Raw genomic sequence first — 21,962 nt, 5'->3', positions numbered from 1 at the left:
ATTCCGGCTCTTTCTGTACAAATGCATTGTTATGTTTTCCACTGTCTGACATCCATTTACAAAACATTCTAACACCCCAGTTTAGTGTTGTCAAGCAGTGTGTACAGACCGGAAATAAGGATGTCTCACTTGATTTAATCTAAGAATAGCACTCTCTACACCCAGGGTTTTGTTCCTTTAAATCAATTTTAGTACTATTATAAGACCAATGTAACTTCAAACAGATCACCACACACTTTATTGGTAAATGTCCTGTTAAGGCTTAAGATCTTTGCCCTAAAATCTCTCTCAGACCCAAGCCTCATATCAGATGCCAAGGCACAGAAAGGTAAACTCAGATTTACTGAAACAAAACTGCATTAATATGGTGGTCTCTGGGCCTACATAAAAATGAGATTACTTCCTGTAAGGTTCCTTGTTGATCGACCCTCTTAATGGATTCTCCTGAAATATGACCTTGTTCAATGAGGTCTTGGGTTAAATCCCAGCTCACTGACTGCTTCAGCTGTAGCTTTAAGTCGAACGGCTTGTGAAGTATTGTGGTTTCCCAGTTTTTTCATCAGTATTGCCTAACTGACATCATATTCAAAGGTTACGAAAGAATCATTTAACATTACATAGTGAGGAATACTTTAATTACTTCAATTCCTCAGCCTTTCCGCTTATGAAACAGCAACTTTCAGTGCAATTTACCCACATTTTTCATTTGATGTTTGAGACAAAACTACATTGGTTGGATTGGTCACTGTCAGGGCTTCATATAAGCCAACACAGAAATTAATGCCTTCAGAATATGCTTGAATAAACACCTTACAAACATGCGAAAAGGTGAAAGAATTACAGCAGGCAAAACATTCACTGCTGAATTACCTCAGCTGTACATGTACATGTATGTTCACAAATTTTATTTCGTAAATCACTGCTTATATATATATATGTATATATATATGCAAAGTGTATATATATATATATATATATATATATATATATATATACACATACACTTTGCCTCTTCTTTGAGCTTTTTTATACCATCATTATTTTGAAGCTGTTTATGCTGATGGAACTCTTTTCCACCAAGATCTCATTTGAAATAAATAATAAAACAGTGAAACATTCTTCACCACAATAGATACATGAATAAATTTCCATCACATTAAAACAAAATGTCTCTTTAACAAGAAAAACACAAGAGTCCATACAAGAAAAAAAAACAAAAGACAAAACAAACAAAAACTGATCATTCACAGAGATTTGCTCACAAAAATCGGTAGAAAAACAAAAAGTAATGTCGAAACCTATTCACCATTGGACATGTTGATCTTTATTTAAACTTTTTTATTGGCACTAAATGCTATTCTAAAAAATTTGTCACTTCAATGAAGGTAGTCATGCTATTAATGAATGGATAAAAAAAATTGAGTAACAAAATTTTAAGGCTGCAAACGAGGTCAAGAATTAAGCGTGCAGCCTCATTTCAATCATGGGCCGCAGGTTCCCGTTTCAACAACACTTTTACAGCTGAAAGTTTTCCATCCTATTTACATTAATCTACACAGCATATATATTGCCTATCCCTTTAAAGGTTTGCCAGCGACATCTCACATTTCAAACTCCTGATGGATAATCTTGTAATAGACACCTTCTGTTCTGTGACCAGTGTTGTCCAGCGTGCTCTTGCCCTTTGTTCACCAGGCACCAGCTGGCGGTCAAGCACTATTGATTATTCCATCAGTTCACAGGGAGGATTCCTCCAATAGACAATCAGCATTAACTTCTCATAAACTTTCTGGTGTCACCTGGCACACAAAGGTATATCTGCTGCTCAAATTTTATAGCGAGTATTTACAACTAGACATAAGTCTGCTATTAAATTCACTAATATTAAAATAGTAAGACTAATGGTCTGGCACAGGAATATTATTGTTTTCCATCTAACCATTCATCCATGAATATTAAAGTTACTCAATTTGCCTGATTATTAGAGTTCTATTGATCTCAGAAAGGTGTTTTGAGATTTTGCTTAATTTAGAAGGTAAGATTATGTGCTATTTGGGAAAATGTTTCACAGCCTTGAGTAATGATTTATGACCTTTCTCTGCCTCTGAAAGTGCACAGTTTAAGCATATTCTTCTGGGCAACTTACACTAGGTCTACATTAAAGAGTCAAATTACATTTTATGCTCATGCCCTATGTGACATTTGCCCCAAATGTATTTAATACAGCAAACATCTGGCATTCTAGAGATAAACATTATCATTATGTCTACTACTAATAAGATGTTTTAATATGTAATAAACTGAAAGCAAGCTGTTCCCAAATATTGTTATGAATATGAGCATAGCAGACTTTTGTGATAAGCAGCTATCTGTTCCCTTGATGAAGTCTTAGTATGCAACTGAGATACATTTAATGCTGGATAAAAATTGTCACTGAGCTGAAATGCATCAGAAAAATAATCAAAAAAATATAAAAAAAATAAGATTCTAGGCCAATTTAGTCTTCTGGAAAGCATCACTGCATGAGGCCAATAAATGAAACTTATAATGATATTCTCTGTCAACTGTCAACTATCACAAGGAACTGTCAACAAAGGTTACCTGATGTAATCACAACAACACCCTTTACATGAAGATTTTTTTTTCTGATTCTTATTTATAATGAAAAGGACATTTTGCATGGCATTTCAGTAACATTAACAATAGTTCCACCTCCATCAGAGATAAATAACTTTGGAATGATGACTAGGGGAAATTTTCTATGTTGTTATAACAACTTAGACATATAGATTATAAAATATACAAATAAAAAACATTGATTATCAAAAGATTATCAAGAGATAATTTTTTCAGAATTTTTGAACGTATTATTCCTAACTTACAATAGTAAAATATTCCAATAAAGTTTACAGTAAGTTAAAACTCAAACAGGTGACAACTAGAGTAGATAATCAATACTTGGTTAGAATATGTCATCATATAAAGGGCAAATTAAAATAATTTCATACCCAAGAAAATGTTAATCAGTGTGATTACCTTAAATGACCACCAATATTGTCCCCATTTTTCCTGATTCTGAGAGTTCTATTAGGTTAAGATTTGAGGATTGCTTGGAACATGTGATGATATTCTACTGGAAAACTGCATGTTTGAACACCAGAACAACATTATTAGCCTCTAAAAATGCACCTTTGTGGGTGAAATTTGAGGTCAGTAAGGGTACATGTCATTTAGGCCCTGATCAAGCTGGTAACAAACAGATTAGGCAAGACACAAAAGATGTTTTCCTCTGCTCTTGCAAACCATGAAGTGGCATAGAGTTCCACAGCTCAATTAAAAGCTCCGGATAAAACCATAGCTGAACTGGAGAACAGGAAGCAAATGGTTTACCCCATCACATTATCAAGTAGATACACACCACCAAAATATGACGCCTGTTTTATCTGGGCAAGATTATACCAGAGGAAAGTTTTCAGAAAACTTGTCTGAAAACTGATCACAACCTAGAGAACTTTTTTGTAGTAAACACCTTTAAGAGCCAGCCATGAGCTTAGGTGGGTCGGTGAACTCTGTCTAATGTTACTACTCTGAATCGACCATCCAAACAACGGCAAGGGTTTATATTCAGGCAGTCAGGTGACTCGCCCGAGGGTGTCTTACATCTATGCCCAATCGGCCAGCCACTGAGCAATCAATTTTACGATATTCTATTGATCTCTCTTTTACAGACACCCTAAGGCAAATTTTAACATTCGGCTTCAGCAACGAGGAAAAAATGTAGTCCTTTAAACACGCAACAACAACAAAAAAAGAAGTGGTGAAGATAGGATTCCAGAAGGAGAAGCTGATTTTGGTTAGTTCTCCAGAGAAATGAAACTTGAATACCTTTGCTGAAATGTTTAATTTACCAGTCACACCAATGACCTTCTGTACAGCGAGAGGGCCTCTGGTGTGCCACTGTGAAGTAGAGATTAATGCAGTGTGGTGACTACCAAGATTGTTTTTACAGAATTCCATTCATTAAGTTCTGACACCTGACATCATAAGGTTAAAAAAGTCAAGAAATTCACCAACGTCAAAAGTCCAGAAGTCAAGCTGATAACTGTTTACAAAAATGTTCTATGGAAAAAAAAAAAAACAGCTGGTACTGTCTTGCAAAACATCCACTACCATTTCACATGATAAATCATCCATTTGATAAGCCTTATCAAGGTCTCATATAAGAAGAATGAATATACAACACTGAAATGCACTTTCACTTATAAAGCAAAATAGCATACAACAGAACAAACAAACATCAAGTCCCACATGGGTTGAATACTCCATCTAGTATCATGAATATGACATTTGCTTAAATAAACAAAAAACACTGTTGTTACATTATCTATTGATTTATAGATGTTATCACCCAAAAATTATTTCCAGAAAATTAAATGGGTTGTGAAATGCAAAAAAAAAAATCGCAATGCACTTTCATCTCATGTAAGAATTTTAATCTCTGTGATCTGTACAACATTTTTCAAATCAATTACATGCACTTTATGGCAGTGAGATTCCTTTTTTTAAACTCTTGTTTGTGTTTTTGTTTTTCTTTTTTTTTTGGGGGGGGGGCTCTATTAAGCAATGACATTGATGCTTGGAAACTCTTTCTATTTTGATCCAAATTAGGCAAAGAAATGATATTATGGTTTAACTGCCATACAAAAACATTAACAAACAAACCATTTGATTACATTATTAAAGCCTGGTTCCATTGCAGAGCCAGAGGAAGGGCTAAGGAATAAATGGTGAGAAAAATGTAAGAAATATGATACCAGTGAAAAAACCATGTAACTATATTATACCAAGATACTAAAGTGTTCCTTGGGAGGATTAAGAGACAGTCAATCAATAGAAAATGGTTGAGAATTTCACTCCTTCCCTAATGCAGCTCACATTCTTCTGGGACATCAAAGCAATTTGTTTATTCAGATGAAAAAGTCATTCGTGATGATGCAAGCATTGTGAGGCTTTTACAGAAAGACGAAATTACAAAAGCAGATAATTCCCAGCACACAGCCTCATATATTCCGATCTGTCAGATCCAGCCCTAATGCTCGTCATATTGCCATCTTGTGCTAGAATTAGAGGGCCCATCACCTCAGTCACAAGTCCCTGTAGTAATGAAGCAAACCGACGGGAACAGATCCACAATTTCACACTCCATTGTTTCCACATGAAAACACAGTTGCACTGCATAATAATGAGCTGTTTGGAAACTATATTAACAAAAGAGAGAGAGATAAAGAAAAGAATTAGGTTGGCTTTTCCATCTCCAAACCATCAAACTTTCAGCCGTCTTCTAATGTCCAGGATTGCTAGGCTTTACATGCTTTATTTTACGGATATCTTAATAAATGACAGGTAATTTGTATGTTCAAATTTTTCATCATGGCCAGCACTGATCTATTTATCACCTCGCAGGCATCACTATGGTGTCATCCAAGTCAGCACGGTTTCATAAAGCAAGGGATCGTTACATGTGGTTACGTTAAATAGGTTTATCATGCATTACCCACAGTCTAACTCATTTGTCACAACCGCTATTTGACATTCATTCAGCAGGCAGAGCAAGGCCACGGTCTTTGATTGGTTACCTCCTGCTGGAATACATTTTCCCTCTGACATCAATTACTCGCCCTCTGTTTGCCATCACCTTTTGATTTCTCAATTCTGTTTCGGTGTTGCAGGGATTTCCAAGTCAGCCGTAAAAGCAAAACAAGTGGGAACCCGACGGACCAATAAAACTGGTGTAGCGGAAGGTTGTTAGGCTAGCCTGAATCCCACAGCCCTCTAATGACATAATCAATGTTCACTCGACTACAGTTGTTCTCGGCGACCTTTGCCCCCACCACACGTCTGCTTCAGTGAATGGCTAACGGGAACCAATAGGAACAGGTATGTCAGGGAACACTGGAATAAAAGACCAGGAGGGGACTGCGGATGGCTCAGAGAGCTTCTTCGGCTCTATCAAGTTAGACATGGAGAACATCACGGAAGAAGAGTACCTGCGACAGCTGGAGATTCTGAGTAACTTCACCAAGGGAATGGAATCCATTGATATTTTACAGGACAAAACCTGGCGAACTTTCGTCATTGCTCTGTCCGTAGTGGTCCTCGTGTTTGGCTTCCTTGGAAACTTCATAGTGGTGTTTGTCATCGTGAGGAACAAAAACCTGCGCACCGTAACCAACATTTTCATCGCTAACTTATGCCTGTCCGACATGATCATCTGCAGTTTCAACATCCCGTTTCAGCTTCATTACCAAATCAGTGGACACTGGATTTTCGGAGAAGCCTTGTGTCGCGTTGTTTTCCCGACTTTTGCAGTTCCGGTGTATGTGTCATCCATATCTATTCTAATGATCGCAGTTGACCGCTACATACTCATTGTTTTTCCGTTTAAACGAAGGATGACTTGTCCAATGGCTCTTGGGATTGTCCTCCTCATTGGCCTGCTTTCTCTTTCACTGGCAATACCACCAATAGTGTTTACTCATGTGACAGTGGAAGATATTCCATTCTTACAAATTCACAAAGTGTTTTGTGTGGAGCACTGGCCCCAACCGTCCACGATTAATCGCCAAGTCTACGGCACATTGCTGTTTGTCATACAGTTCTGTATACCATTGATTGTTACCTCCATGATTTACAGCAAAATCTACACAGTTCTGCAGAACAGGCCACTCAAAAAGAACGAAACACGACGGAACCACAAAACAAACAAAATCTTAATCTCAATTGTTACTCTCTTCACAGTGTGCTGGCTACCTTGGCATATCTACAGCCTGATAGCAGAGTTTAATTACGACATTGTCAAAGGCAAGTATTTTGTCTTCTGTGATGTGTTGTTGAAGATGTTTGCTGTGAGCTCAGCCTGTGTGAATCCCTTCATGTATGGCTGGTTGAACGACAACTTTAGAAAGGAGTTGGATCACATGGTGTGTAAGATGACAAAATCTGCAGCCAAACGGCATGCACAGATACGTTCCACATTTGGGAATACCACACTAATGGAACAGTCTCGTACTGACTACCCAGTGACCTACACTAATGGTACTGCTCACCATGGGCTGGAGAAATTGGTGAGTGGGATGGAAGTGTGATCTAAACCACTAAACCAAATGTCTTTCAGTTTGCCAGACTGTGTTTCCCTGGAAAAGGAAAAAACAAGAACTTTTCCCGTGAAAATAGAAAAACATTCCAGCTGACAACTTATAGTCATTACACATCAACACTTCTTGAAAACAACACTTGCCAATAACTGGACCCCAGCATCTGGGGAATCTGTTGTAAACCCATGTTTTTATCCTTCCAAAGTTTATATTACTAAAGAATGAATGAATGAAATTTTGAGTACAAAAAATAGCACTATGTCAGATCAAGGGGCACAAGTTAATATATATGTACATGTGTGTATATATACATAAGAAAAGATTATTATTATATTATATATAATTTATTTTAAGTATGACATAAGAACTTAATTCAAAATAGGCACAAGTCCATCAGCTCTTGGACAGGAGGCCATGTAATATAGCTGTAAAGTGATACAAAACTCATTTATACAAATCCTATTGGTGCATGTTGAACAAAAAACGTATGAACAACCAAATCTTGAGTATGCTGAGAGAAACTACTTGAGAAACTTGTTATTATTTGTCTTGTTGCTTTGTGTATAAAGCCTTTGGGGAGATACTAGAAAGTATCACTCAGGTGTGAATCCGTTTTTTTGTAGACCATCTACACATATGTCAACTAGATTTTAAAAGACCATTGTGCTTATTGATTTAATGTCTGCTAATCTACTTCAATCCTATTGATGTGCTATTGATTTCCGATTACCATAACTGGTTCGTCTGCCACAAGCACTTAGCTGGTCATTTTAACATCAGCAGCTAGCTGGCAAAAATCCAGTTTAACCACAACTAACTGATAACATGGTAATATGAAGTGTTTGACTGTGACCACATTCATGTATGGCTGTACTGTGATGTTTTGCACTTTGAATTAAGATACACTGGTGAAATATTAAAAGAGACAATGTAGGATTCCTTAATTCTATGTACATGTATTTCAGTCTTCGATACTTCTCACACAGGCCTTTTAGTAAATGACCACTATCACAGGTGCAATTCTGCTATTTTTCACACAATGTCTACTATTAAACTGTCACACATGAATTTTCTGGTCTCCACATAAAAACTAGCAACATGGAAAAAGTTAATTTAAAAGAATTTATTTTTAAATATAAATTCCCAATCATGACATCAATTTGTTAGAATTTCCTAAAGTACTACGACAAAAATTTATCAGGAAAAAACATCCACGTTCTCAAACATTTACACAACCAACATCCACACGACCTTTCTGTCATATTATCATTCCGTCTGAGCAAACATTTTATCCCGGACTGAATGAAACACCAGGGAAATGTACCTGTGCTGCTTTGAAGAGATCAATACAATAACGAACTAAACGTTCGGACACTCTTTACCTGATTTTTCGCAGCACAAACTACCACCAGGTGTTTTACATGCATGATGAGCCAAAGTCCATTCAGCCAGCATGTGTTATGTGAGCACAAACAAGTCTCCACATTTACACACACCCACCAATACAGGCTACGTCCATGCTTAAGAAAGCATAGACATCAGCTGACTCAGATTTTGCTTGATCCTGCTTTTATATTTTAAACACTTAAACCACAATATTTACAGTTGCCTGTACATGTAACAGCCATTTGCAATTTTATACTGTAGCAAAAATTAAAATGGCCCGTAAAGGCATTCCATCTCATCAAATTTGAATTCAAGTACATGTTTATTCTTCAGGAATGGCCAAAATCTGTGTAAAGAATAAGTTTTAAGACTAAAATTAAAATATTATTACATGAAAATGTGCTTAAATCAATTTGAAGGCATTAAAATGCATGACTAGATACACGTGTACAATTACTGCACCAAACAGCTTGATTTCAATATTAAATGATATTTTGTCAGTCTAGGAAGTGTAAAAGTTCAGACATCTTCTCTATAGGTTCACAATGGCAATAATCTCTAAAAATGATCAACATATGCACCAAATCTTAAAAAAAAATAATTACACCAGGGATTTAATCATACCGTGTAAGTACAAACCAGAAATTAGGCAGAAATAATTAATGACAACAATTAATCATGATGATCATAATTACTACAGTTGTCTTCATCATTCAAATTACACCAGTCATTAATTATGACAAATACTTAAGGCGATAAGCATTTCCTGTCAATTAAGTCATTGTGTTAAATCAATGGCTGGAAAGGACGCGATGTAAATCAATATACCCACAATCCCCTGTCAGACCGCAGACTCTAAGCGAGTTGTGATGGGTAAAGGCGGTGTTTACTATGACTCCAACTTACACCATACAGTTACATCTAAATCGTTTAGCCAAGTCATACTTCTGTTGATTTAATATTTGATTCTGTTCATAAACAAACATGATATATGGAATCCTTTAAGAGCGTTACTGCCAAAAAAAAAGAATTAATTTCCTGTTAACGAAAATGTTGCTCTTAAAACAAAAATGCCACTTTCAAGGATTTCTTTTTACCTCTATGAAAGTTTGAAAGGATTGATTATAATCATAAAAAACAATGTTTACCAGGCAACTTCTAACCGAAAGAAATTCTCATCAGGTTCTTTAGGCCGTGTGTAGGCATGGTACAAATAGTGTACTGGTGTGACACGAATCAATGCAGTAGCTGATCAATTTACGAGGAGCAGTGTCTTATATTATATTAAAGGCTGGCTGAAAAAAATAAATTTACTGGAAACTTTTGACAACATTGCGCTCACTTCACTGCTGGGAGATGTTTTGATTTTATGTGTGGTAAAAATGTACTGGCCATGCAAATAATGACCATGTTGTTTTGCTGTGTATATGGTTAAAACATACTGGTAATCAAACATTGGCCAGGCTTTAGCAATGTATATGGTAAAAACATCCTGGCTAGTTTCCTGGCTTTTCACATGTATGTACAGTTATAACTTAATCATCTGTCAATTCTGTTCACTTTCCTTTTTGAATGGTACAAATTTTCTGGTCACGTTAACAAACAAGTACTGTAAATTACCTAAAATTTTGTTGCTCATTTTGCCTGATTCCAAAGATTTACTGATCTTAAAGGGTTGTTTTGATGTTTGTTTGGAAGGTATCCAGTTGGAAAAAATGAATGTTTCAGCACCAAAAGTCATCTGTTATTCGTCTTAAAACATTAACTTTTCGGCAAAATATTAGGTCATTTGCAGCTAATGTGTCTTTTCAGTTGTTTGCGTACTGCAAGTGTTTTGGTCACACTCGGAACACTGGGTGCCCCGAGATCATTTCATTTACAGAGAGACCTTGTGATATACATGTGCACAGACAGTAAAATAGAATTAGATATGGTTCAATATCACAGACAAGTTCATCATGTTGCAATTTCGCTGTATGTTACTTGTTGATACTGCAAATCTAAATGTGTTTGAGTTGACAGATCTGAATGTTTTTTCTGGAACAATGGTGTTTTCTACGGCCTTCTACAAGGAGAAGCAAATTTTGCAACTCATAAAACTGCGGTGCCTTATAGCTACATGAACAATGTACTTGTACAACAATTCCAGCTACGATAATTCATTGCCACTTGTTAGGTTAATTGTATTGAAATCACTGTTATTGTTCTTCATATAGATAGAAGGTACTGCAGTTCAATGACTTGAAGATTTGCTTCCTTTTGCAGAGAGGTGGAGAACCCCAATTACATGTACATGTAATTCACGATAATGACTGGTAATTAAGACTATAAGATGTGCATGATATAAATGTACCAGTCAGCTTACACCTGCACAGGTTGGTTATATTCTGAGTCTCAGGTAGATGTATTGGTCATGTTTTAACAATGGCAATGGGATGCTGACACACAACAATTTGTAGGAACAGCTTTTTTATATTATATTAGTCTCTCCGAGCATGGACTATATTTCACCTGAAGTTTAGTATACAAAAATGCACTTTCAGAGGTACATAAAGGTGTTAAAATGATACTTTTGAGGCCCAGGTTTAAGTTTTTCTCATAAGGAATTAATCAAACTTCACAAAAAAACCTCAGAATCAAGCAAAATGCTAAGCTTTAGGTGAAATACATTATTACATATGATTATGCATATATACCAAAATCACATCAATGTTCACTAACTGTGAACTGGGTGAATGTTCTAAGCTGGTATAGCCAGTACAAAATGCAGTCTGGCTTTAGGCTGTATGTGTTTATGTCACAAACATACCAGTCACTTCATAATGGTCAATCTGTTCAACACTATATAGTATATATATATATATATATATATATATATATATATATATATATATATATATATAGATATGGTTACTAAAATACTGGTCATGCAGGCTCCTTAGGCTGTGAATTTTGTTAAAAGACTGTCGGTCAGTTAATAATCCTGACCGGATTTGCACCGTGACAGACTATAAATGTACTTGTATCCCCCCCATTGTCATGCTGACTTAAAGCTGGCAAGTTAGAACTATGTAAGTATAATGTCATGTTACAATCTCAGTGCTCCATAAGGCAGATACCCTAAATGACCTTAAAATTTCGTCCATGACTAAGTTGCCCATTTTTCCAGATTCTGAGAGATCTATTCAGTTTAGAAAGGTGGTTTGAGGTTTGCTTGGAGCATGGAATGAAAATCTACTGGAAAGTTGTAAGTGTCAGCACCAAAATAATATTTTGTGACATTTATTTGCCTCTAAAAATGCATGTTTGTAGACGAAATTCTAAGTCATTTGGGGTAGGTAGTTAAATTGCAACAATAGCCTTTACCAAAGTACCTGAAGTATACACGTATCAATGTGGGGCACATGTGTTTTATTTTAACAGTGCATTAATGGTATCAAAAGGTGAATATACTATAAAGATACCAGATGATTTAGCACAGATATTACAAAAGACTGCTAGTTTTCCATGAATAATGTTGGTGTATATAATATTCTATAAATTGTACATATTGAAAAGTGCCATTATTTCCGCATCTGGGGTAACAGTTGCAAAATCTTGTCATTCTGCTTTTTGTAATCTTTTTCCATAATGACGTCATGGAAATACTGTCTTAAGGCAATGTTTGATTTTTGTTTTAATGGGGAAAGGTACATAAACTGAGTTATAAAGACTTATGAAAGCCTGACCCATTTCTGTCAGCCTTTGGCATTATGCTTAACACTGTCACCTGTATGTATATATCTGTAGTCTGACAACTGGTCAATCATATTTACTCTTATAATATTTTGCCTTTTAAATGTATATATCAATCTGCCTGACAAAACTTTTCCTTTTTGTCTACATGTATGTCACTGTACACAGAGAATGCATTAACCATGAAGGGAAGATTACTGTACTCAGATGTATTGGACAGATGAATGAAACTCCAAATACAATCAATTATTTAAAAAGAAAAGTTTTTGTTTATGGACTACTGTGTTTTATAGAATGAAGCATTAATTAAGCCTTATTCAAAAAGAGCAATTTGTCGTATCATCTTCTTGAATTCCACAAATTCAACAAAAACAAAACGTGTATACATTCATTTGATTCTAATCTAAAGGTGAAAGTCATATATGAAACAGGTAGGATACTGTGGCAATTTCATATAACATATTAAGTTGATACATGGTTCAATATTTCTGTCTCAGTTCAATTGACCATTTTGAAGACTAAAACCAAGATACTGAATCATGTATGGCTTCTCACTATTTGTTGAAGTTGCCAAGGTACACCACATGTACTTTATGAATAAGGACTCCTACATGTACATGTATAAGCAAACAGTCCAAAGCTGTGAACTCTTGTATTCTTTCCTTTATTATGTTACAATAATCGGTACATGGGTGCTTATAAAACAGATATGAAGTACACAAGCACTGCAACGTTACTGAAGAAAATGACAAGTTCTACTGCAATTAGGACCTTGTGTAGCTTGTCCTCAAGTCTTCCATTAGCTTAACAGTGTAAATGCAAAATTATGAAAATCAGTTTGTCATATTATCATATGACTATAGTTTCATTCAACTTCTTGATATGACAAATGGTATGGGGTGAACATGGCTTTAGCAATATTTAGATCATATCATGGCCACAGATTGTAAGAACTTATATCATTTAAAAGGTAAATCAATGACAATTTGTCCATCCTGGGGATTAAGATGGATTATCTTAATACTAGGTTAATCGCTTCAGCAGTATCTAGTTTAACATACAGGTTTTGGAATTTACAAAAAAAAGATGTTTTGGTGTGGTAACCATGCATGGCTTCCCCCACGGTTGATTTTTGTTAGGTATTTACATAATTTGAATGTCAATATTGATAAACGGAAAAATGCAAATCATGTAATGCTGGATTCCTAGCAGTTACACTAATTGAAATGTTTTTGGAATTTTCCTCTGTGCTTGCAAACTCAATCAAGTTGGAGGGTGATAACAAGTTTTGCGTGTAGAATATCCTCTGTGCTAATATGATTGAAGAGGAGGCGCTTTGTGACATTCAGGCATCAATAATAACCATTAGGAGAAAAAGCCCTGGCCTGACTCGCATGGTCTGCGAGGTCATTCCTACATTTCACCAGTCGCATCAGACGGATAACTGTTGGCTGGCAGGTCTTTCTCCTCTCCTCCTATCTGACCTTTCAATCAAGTTTCATGGAGAAGAGCGCGAGGAGAGAATTCCCAAGCACCCCCTTAACATCTAACAGGTTAAGCTTGATCCGTGTGACATCAGGGCCCAATTTGCTTCAATATCATTAGGAACTAGATCATTCTTATTTCAATCAGCGAGATCGCGAAACAGACCCTGGTCCAGGAACAGAGAATTGTAAAATGACACGAGCCATAAAATGTCTGTACCTTGGATATTTAGGTGGGGAAAACTCCCCCTCAACAGCTCGTTAGTCAATGAACTTCAAATGACTGGAAAATTGCAGGCAAAAGGAATTGAGTGGATTGTCACGAACTATTTCAGCTCACGCAGAAAATTCATGGAGTTTAAACACTAAAGGGTCAACGTAGCCTGACAGCTTCTCAAATAATCCACTACACTATACCTTGACCATAAACACAGCATTTACCGTTTGAATTGTGACTGGGCAGCACCACTGGGAAATAGTGAAAATTACATCCCGCCAATCCCTTGAAACTCTGTCTTCAAATGACCTCAGTGGCATCATGGCCAATATATTCATCAGGGTTCCCAAGAGAGCTTCACACTCTCTCAAATTTTAGACAATACAATTCATTCCGAACCCATGGAACCCACAACTACCATCCTACTATGTGGACAATTTTAATATATGGGTTTATTGTTTTTTTGTTTTGTTTTTTTTTTTTCCTGTAGTTTTTTGAAGATTTCTGCACCTATTTTAAGGGGTTGATGACTTATTCAAAGATTTTTCACTAATAATAGATTGAAGTTAGTCAGGTTTACAAGTAAGGGAGATAAAAGATGAAAACCACTGTCCACTGACTTGATTAACTTAACCATAAGTCGCTGTTGAATCCAAGGAAAAGCTTTAAACACGTGTCTGTTGTCCTGCTGCATGCTGGAGAGACAGCTATAGCATTATACCACATGAATTACAAATCAGTACTAATTTCTCCTTACTCTTTCTACAGCACAAAAATTTTCTTCTAAAATAAAATATTACTCCAATTATAAGCAGCTCATATTTATCACATGATGTGATCAATGATGTGATAACCAAATTTCAATGGAAAAAAGAGAATATACACCTATCAGTACATAGTAATATGGTAAACTGCAATTTGATCCTCATATTTCCCTCTAGAACACTGCCTTGTAGCTTATTTGCGATAACACTGTCATACATTTCGTGGTGCCTCTGTTCTCAGTTCTGAGGTGCTGAAAAAAAAAAAGAATGAAACCTCTCACAAATTAACTAGGTTCATGTAACCCAATTTCTAGTACATGTACCTCATATTTAAAGGCCGATGGGTTGCTTTTTTTTATTATTATTATTATTATTTATGACTGATCAAGAATTAGGGAGTACAAAAATTGCCATTTTTAAAGTCTTAGCAGTCAATGACCTGATTCAGGTCAACTTGGCTTTAAAAAAAACTAAACACATATCAAGACGTTTCTGAAGAAATCCCGCCCGGTTAGGATGTTAAGCACAGAGGTATAAATAACCAAGGAATCTTAAGTAATGCAGTTCAAGAGGCCAATAAAACAATCTAGTCCTCCGCTTTGCCTTGCTCAAGAGTCTCACTCTAGAACTGGCAACCTCAAACTGTTAGTTGCCTGAACAGTGTTGTCACTTAACAACAAGTACCTAGCTCCTTAGAAACCATTAGTCTGCCAGTTTCATTGGTGTTTCACATTTTGCCACGTGGTTTGAGTAAAGCGGTCAAGGTGACCTTCTTCCAGAAAACTTAGGCGGAAAGGAATCCGTACAAAAATTCAAAATGAACGGCGTGACCATGTCTTTGCAATTGGGAAATCCATGACAAATGGGATTTTAACTGGCTCTTGAGAAGTGGTGATGTGAGATCCGATAAAAACTTTTATTAAGAAGAATCCATAGTTAAGGGGAGACAGCTGGTTTAGTGAATGACATCTAGGCACAGTCCTTCAGCTGCGAATGAGAAACAACGTTCAGTAAGGTTACAAGTTCACCGTCAACTCTTCGATTCCACTTTTACCAATGTACCATAATAGACCTAAAATCCATCCATAAGCTCCTCATTTTGCCAGATTTCTGAGAGTTCTACTGATCTCAGAAAGCTGTGTTGAGATTTGTTTGGAAGGTAGGATCATATCCTGTTAGAAAAATGTAAATTTCAGAAAGAATAGTAATATTTTATCACTTTTATTTTCATCTGAAAATATTCGAATTTGGGCAAAATTTTAAGGCAAATATAGCATTTCTCTTGAGGCACATTACTGTCTGTTCCTGAACTGCCAAGATCTTCATCCAAGCCAGTTGTCTGGACATGGACTTATGAAAGTCATCATGGAATCTTACTACTGTTTAGTGAGGCCAGATGTTATCTATTTCTAAACTCTCCCAAAATGGCCATAGTGTCAATGAAAACAGCTAACACCATGTGGTACTGCTATTATACCTTAAACCAGGGTTCCTGACAGCAACAGTGACAATTAAGCATTACTGAAAAGCATTATATACTCAGGTACAAAAAAGTACACATGAAGAATCTTTTTTTTGACTTTTTCACAAGATAGAGCTGTAAGTGAAATTATAACATCATAAAAGCCATTATACCTCGTGACAGCCATTATACCTCATGATAGCCATTATACCTCGTGACAGCCATTATACCTCATGATAGCCATTATACCTTGTGATAGCTATTATACCTCATGATAGCCATTATACCTCATGATAGCCATTATACCTCATGATAGCCATTATACCTCATATACCTCATGACAGCCATTATACTTCGTGATAGCCATTATACCTTGTGACAGCCATTATACCTCATGATAGCCATTATACCTTGTGATAGCTATTATACCTCATGATAGCCATTATACCTCATGATAGCCATTATACCTCATGAGAGCCGTTATACCTCATATACCTCATGACAGCCATTATACCTCATGATAGCCATTATACCTCATATACCTCATGACAGCCATTATACCTCATGATAGCCATTATACCTCAAGATAGCCATTATACCTCATATACCTCATGACAGCCATTATACTTCGTGATAGCCATTATACTTCGTGATAGCCATTATACCTCATGAGAGCCGTTATACCTCGTGACAGCCAATATACCTCATGATAGCCATTATGAAGCACTGATAGACAAGAGTGCTTGACAAAAAGCCTAAGTGCTAGCCATTTACTGGTAGGTTTTCAAATACTCAAGTTAAAATTAAGATATTTCAACATTCTGAACCAAAGGGAAAAAAAACATTTCTGTAGGCAGTGACAACACAACATTCAGACATCAGCAAGAATATTCAAGTGGTGATGTCACGATTTCATCACTTTGGTCAAAATAGTAGCCTAGAGGTTTGAGTGAGTAGATTCACAAAGGTCAAAGGTCATGCGCACAATGTTGTGGTCTCAAAGGAATCATATTTGAAGTATGATAACTTGTGCAAGTTATAGCAGAATTTTCAAGGTCTATTCCTGAAGGGGAACTGCAAAGGTTTCCTCCATTTATTGATATTTAACGAGTTAAATACCCATTAATGACAATGTCAGTATTCAAGTGATTTTGTACCGATTACTTTAAAATTAGCAAAAAATGTGTAAACTCGTAAGAACCCTGGCAAATTTCAGAAAGAAAAATAATAATCCCAAGTAAGTGTAAAAATCCTAATATGAAAGGCTGAAATTTCACAAGTTAATAGAGGCTTTGGATATGTCCCTTTAAGTACATGTAATTCCATCACAACAGGGTATGTATACATGCCCTCCAGTAAAACATTTCAAGTTACAACAACAGGGTGTGCATACATGTCCTTTAAGTAAAATATCACAAGTTAAAAAAACAGGGCATGCATATATGCCCTCCAGTAAAACAACAGGGCATACAGTAAAACATTTCACGTTAAAACAACATAGTGTGCATACATGCCCTTCCAGTAAAACATCTCAAGTTCAAACAGCGTACGCATACATGCCCTCCAGTAAGGCATATATATAGAAAAAGAGAGCGGGCATATGCCTCTCCCCACATACATCAAAATCCTAAATCTCAGATGCCCCACCAAAGGAGAGATGCTAACAGATCAGCCAGCCCAGCAGTCTAAGTAATGAGGCAGACATACAAAGTGACAGCCATTACAAGACAACAGCTGGCGTGAGCGTTTAGGAAAATCAATCCATCTTGGGGTAAGAGGTACAGATTCAAGATTTCCAGCAATTTCACGGAAAGATGCAGCTTCAATAGAACCCATGTCCTTACTGATGATGGAGAATCTTGGCATTTCTGAACTTTTACTTTCAGAACTAAACTTTTCATTGACCAAAATCACATAATTATCCATCAACTTGAGTAAAGTTGAGTTGAGTTGAGTAAAAGCCGTGAAATATTCTTGGGTACGGTGTAAAAGTGAGTGAGTGCTTGGGGTTTAACGTCGGCGGTGTAAAACACCAGTCAAATAATTAAATAAATTATATGGTGCGTAAAGAAGAGCATGTTATAAAATACTACCTAGTACTACTGTTGTAACAAACAAGAGTGATAACAACACACACAATTCTCACAGACTGTCACGCAGCTTCAAGTTTCACAGACAAAAGTTATGATAAAAATTGTATTTATTTATTTGACTGGTGTTTTACACCTTACTTGAGAATATTTCACTTAAACGACGGTGGCGAGCATAATGGTGGGAGGGAAGTGGGCAGAGCCTGATGGGAAATTCACAACAATCCATAGGTTTATGATAAAAATGCAACTTATACATAATACAAATAAATATATACGCCATATGAGAAGAAAGGTGGGTAATGTGAAATGAACATTAAACATGAAACATAACAGCTTAATTATTGGCATTCATGCCCTACAAAAACTATGGTGGCAGAAGAATTTGAAAAAATCCATGCCAGAGATTGGGACTGAACCGAGACCATAAGTGTTGAAGCAACTGAAACTAGCTGCCATGACCTGTCCATATCTAGGACATGAAGATAAAGTAAATGAGCGTGATGCTTATAATCCCTAACCTCCTAGCTATCTCCACTGGCAGTGTTAACTCTGTATCAACTCTTTTAGTTTCGGCGCGGCAGAAGATCTGAATCTGTAACTCTTTAAGTAGAGTACAGTACAGACTGACAGGCGCAAAATCATAGCTGACAAAACCTTTAGCAATTACTTGGGCAGATGTCTGTTCTAAATTCTCGCCAATCTGCCAACTCCACAAAGAGAGCAGCTCAGCCCTATGCACCAAGCTAGTATTTCCCCAGATAGTGAGCACTGGGCTATCCGTCAACATACTCGCAACCTTAGCTAATTACAAACCAAACACAGCTCTTTATCTTGACAGTATGTAACAGGTTAATGCAGCATCCTAAAACAACTCAACTTTTGCTGCCTTCTACCTGTGTTCTCACTGAGAGAAAACAACTAAAACAACTCAACTTTTCCTGCCTTCTACCTGTGTTCTCACTGAGAGAAAACAACTAAAACAACTCAACTTTTCCTGCCTTCTACCTGTGTTCTCACTGAGACGGCCATTACAGTCTAACAGTGTCTTGTGCTGATTAGGGAAGAACACAGGAGCACAACTCTGTAGTACACACGAATGTTCTTATTATTCCAGCTTATCACCAACAATGTCATAGAATTTTTTCAAAAACTAATCACACTTCTGTACAAACTGTAGCATAAAAGGCCGGTGACATGTTATATGTGTGATGGACTGCAAATCACAATTAAGGTTTCACATTTTTCACCAACAGGTTGGTTTAAGTTGGTTGAAAAGTCTTCTTAAATGATGCACTGTATGCATTTGTATATTTTTGTTCTTTTTTTTTTTTCTTGCATTTTTCATATATTTCTTATTTTATTCATTGACATTTGATGTCTATAGCTTTAGATCAACCTTTGAAATAGTCCATAAAATAAATTTTAACTCTTATTTAATGGTTTGTAAATATATTGCCTTCTGACGTCATACAGATTAGTACACATTGTAAAAGCACTTCCCCTTTCAGAAAATAATATTTCACACTTGCTCTTTGATACATGTATTTTGTTACTGAGCATTCCGTACAGACATATTTAACATCACAAGTATGAACCTTTCTACCAGACATATTTAACATCACAAGTATGAACCTTTCTACCAGACATATTTAACATCACAAGTATGAACCTTTCTATCAGAAATATTTAACATCACAAGTATGAACCTTTCTACCAGACATATTTAACATCACAAGTATGAACCTTTCTACCAGACTTACCACAAACAGAATTTAAACCCAGAGAAAACCCCACCCCTCCTCCTTGTTTCGATTCCCTGCCCCCTCACCCAAGACCTACTCTGGTTATTGGAGGCACTCCTTGCCAATGGACTGTCAACCCTACACCCTTGCACGACATTGATCAGTATTGAATCTTTTACCCCCTCAGTAAAAGTTAACACGAAAGGTCTGAATTATTGATCGCATCCTTAACACCACTTTCAACACGCAGTCTTCTTTCCTTTCAAACTACAGATCTGTAGGCGAACTAAAACAGGCAGTGTTAATAAAAGAGGAGATATTTATACTCATAGCCACATTTATAATCCCGATACAACATAACTCCTGAAAAGCTGTTGATTTTACATTCCGTTCAGAGCAAATAGAAAAGACAGCCAAATATATAAAGGTTCCAAGCATGCTGAAGTGAAAACCTGTTAACTGTATTTTCTCAGGTGTATGAAAAATGTAAAAACCGGACCGAAGAGAGGAAAAAACATTTATTCACATCGTATCTGTGTTTTTTTTACATTTAATAAAAAGTGTATAGAGTTGTGTTCAAGAAAGGACAAGAGGTATTCTTAACGTAGCTATCAATTCTTCATAAATAGGTCTGGCATATAATCGAGTCAAAATACTGACAGAATGGCACAATTAAGTACTGTGAAAACCTTATTTTACGGGCTATTCATGGTAAGACATTGCGCATCAATGCCACAATGCTTTAGTATCAAATGCAATAATGTGGTTAACAATCAATCAGTAATGAAGACGACAGTGAATGTCATGCATTATTAAGGTGTTCAGCTGCACTGTTCCCTGGATAGGCCCTGATCCTATCTGGCAGATGACAGCTGATATACTCTAGTCCCACATATGCCATGTTTTATGAAAAAGGTTGGGTGAGTGTAGGCCTTTATCCTTGTTTTAGTCATATTAAAGATGTAGCAAAATGATCAAAACGTCTCCAACAAGAAGCATAATCAATGTAATGGCATATTGTATCGTTGCTTTAAAACTGGTGAAATATTCGAATAGTCATTTTCAGTATTCTCTCTAAAAACAAAGGTAATGAAAATGTAGTAGCTTAATTTCCACCAGGAACATCTAGGAATTGCTTTAATATAAAAACTCTACGCTGTGTCCCTGTTACAATTACTGTAGGGAAAAATGTTTACATGTAACTGGGTCAATCCGTGTTTCATAAGTGTGTGATTAACCTGGTCTAGGTTTCAATGTCAAGACCTTATTTAAATCAGTGCCAGCAAAAAAGACTTAACCAGACACCGACAGCACAGCCAACAATGACAATGCTACACTTCTAATCCTCTGTAATAAACCACACGTTAATTTATATCCACAACTAACAAAATGTACAAATACCCTTCTCCCAATTTAGGAAACCAATTAATCTCACAGGATCTCATCTGTCTCGCATTACTAGAGCATCACTCAAGACGGTCTGGCACCAGAAAATTCAAATACACAAGCACCACTCAGCGTTTCAAAACCAAATTCTGTCATGCTTATTCAGTTTTAGTGCTTTAATTCCAACTGGTTTACATTGGACAGCAGAAGACAATGCTGTTGTTGCACTCGAACCTTTCTTGACTGTTACCATTCACAGGAGTGTCTGCTGGACTCCAGTAACACAAGACATGTAATTTATTTTGACTGGAGTTTTACACCTTACCCAAAAATGTTTCACAGATTTGACAGCAGACAGCACTATGACAGGAGGAGACCAGGCAGCTCAACCCCGGGGGAAACCCACAACCATCCACAGGCCTTCCCATATATGACCAGGGAAGAAGCTTGATTCCATCAGGCCACTAGAAACTATGAAACTTTACAAAAGTGCATGTGCTAAATCAATGTGCTTTACTGAAAATAAGTATGTCTCACAC

The 21,962-nt window shown here is 36.5% G+C and overlaps 2 protein-coding genes across 2 annotated transcripts in view; one reads left to right on the top strand and one right to left on the bottom strand.

The window, feature by feature from the left end:
- LOC135466454 (cleavage and polyadenylation specificity factor subunit 2-like) overlaps positions 1–21,962 on the bottom strand; it is a 150,881-nt gene that overhangs the window by 101,881 nt on the left and 27,038 nt on the right.
- LOC135468529 (prolactin-releasing peptide receptor-like) lies at positions 5,782–7,421 on the top strand. The gene has a single exon (XM_064746828.1). The coding sequence runs from the start codon at positions 5,940–5,942 to the stop codon at positions 7,143–7,145; it is 1,206 nt and encodes a 401-aa protein (XP_064602898.1). The 5' UTR covers positions 5,782–5,939; the 3' UTR covers positions 7,146–7,421.

Source organism: Liolophura sinensis, chromosome 6, assembly GCF_032854445.1.
Source record: "Liolophura sinensis isolate JHLJ2023 chromosome 6, CUHK_Ljap_v2, whole genome shotgun sequence".
Lineage (NCBI taxonomy): Eukaryota > Metazoa > Mollusca > Polyplacophora > Chitonida > Chitonidae > Liolophura > Liolophura sinensis.
This window is presented reverse-complemented; position numbering and strand designations above follow the sequence as displayed.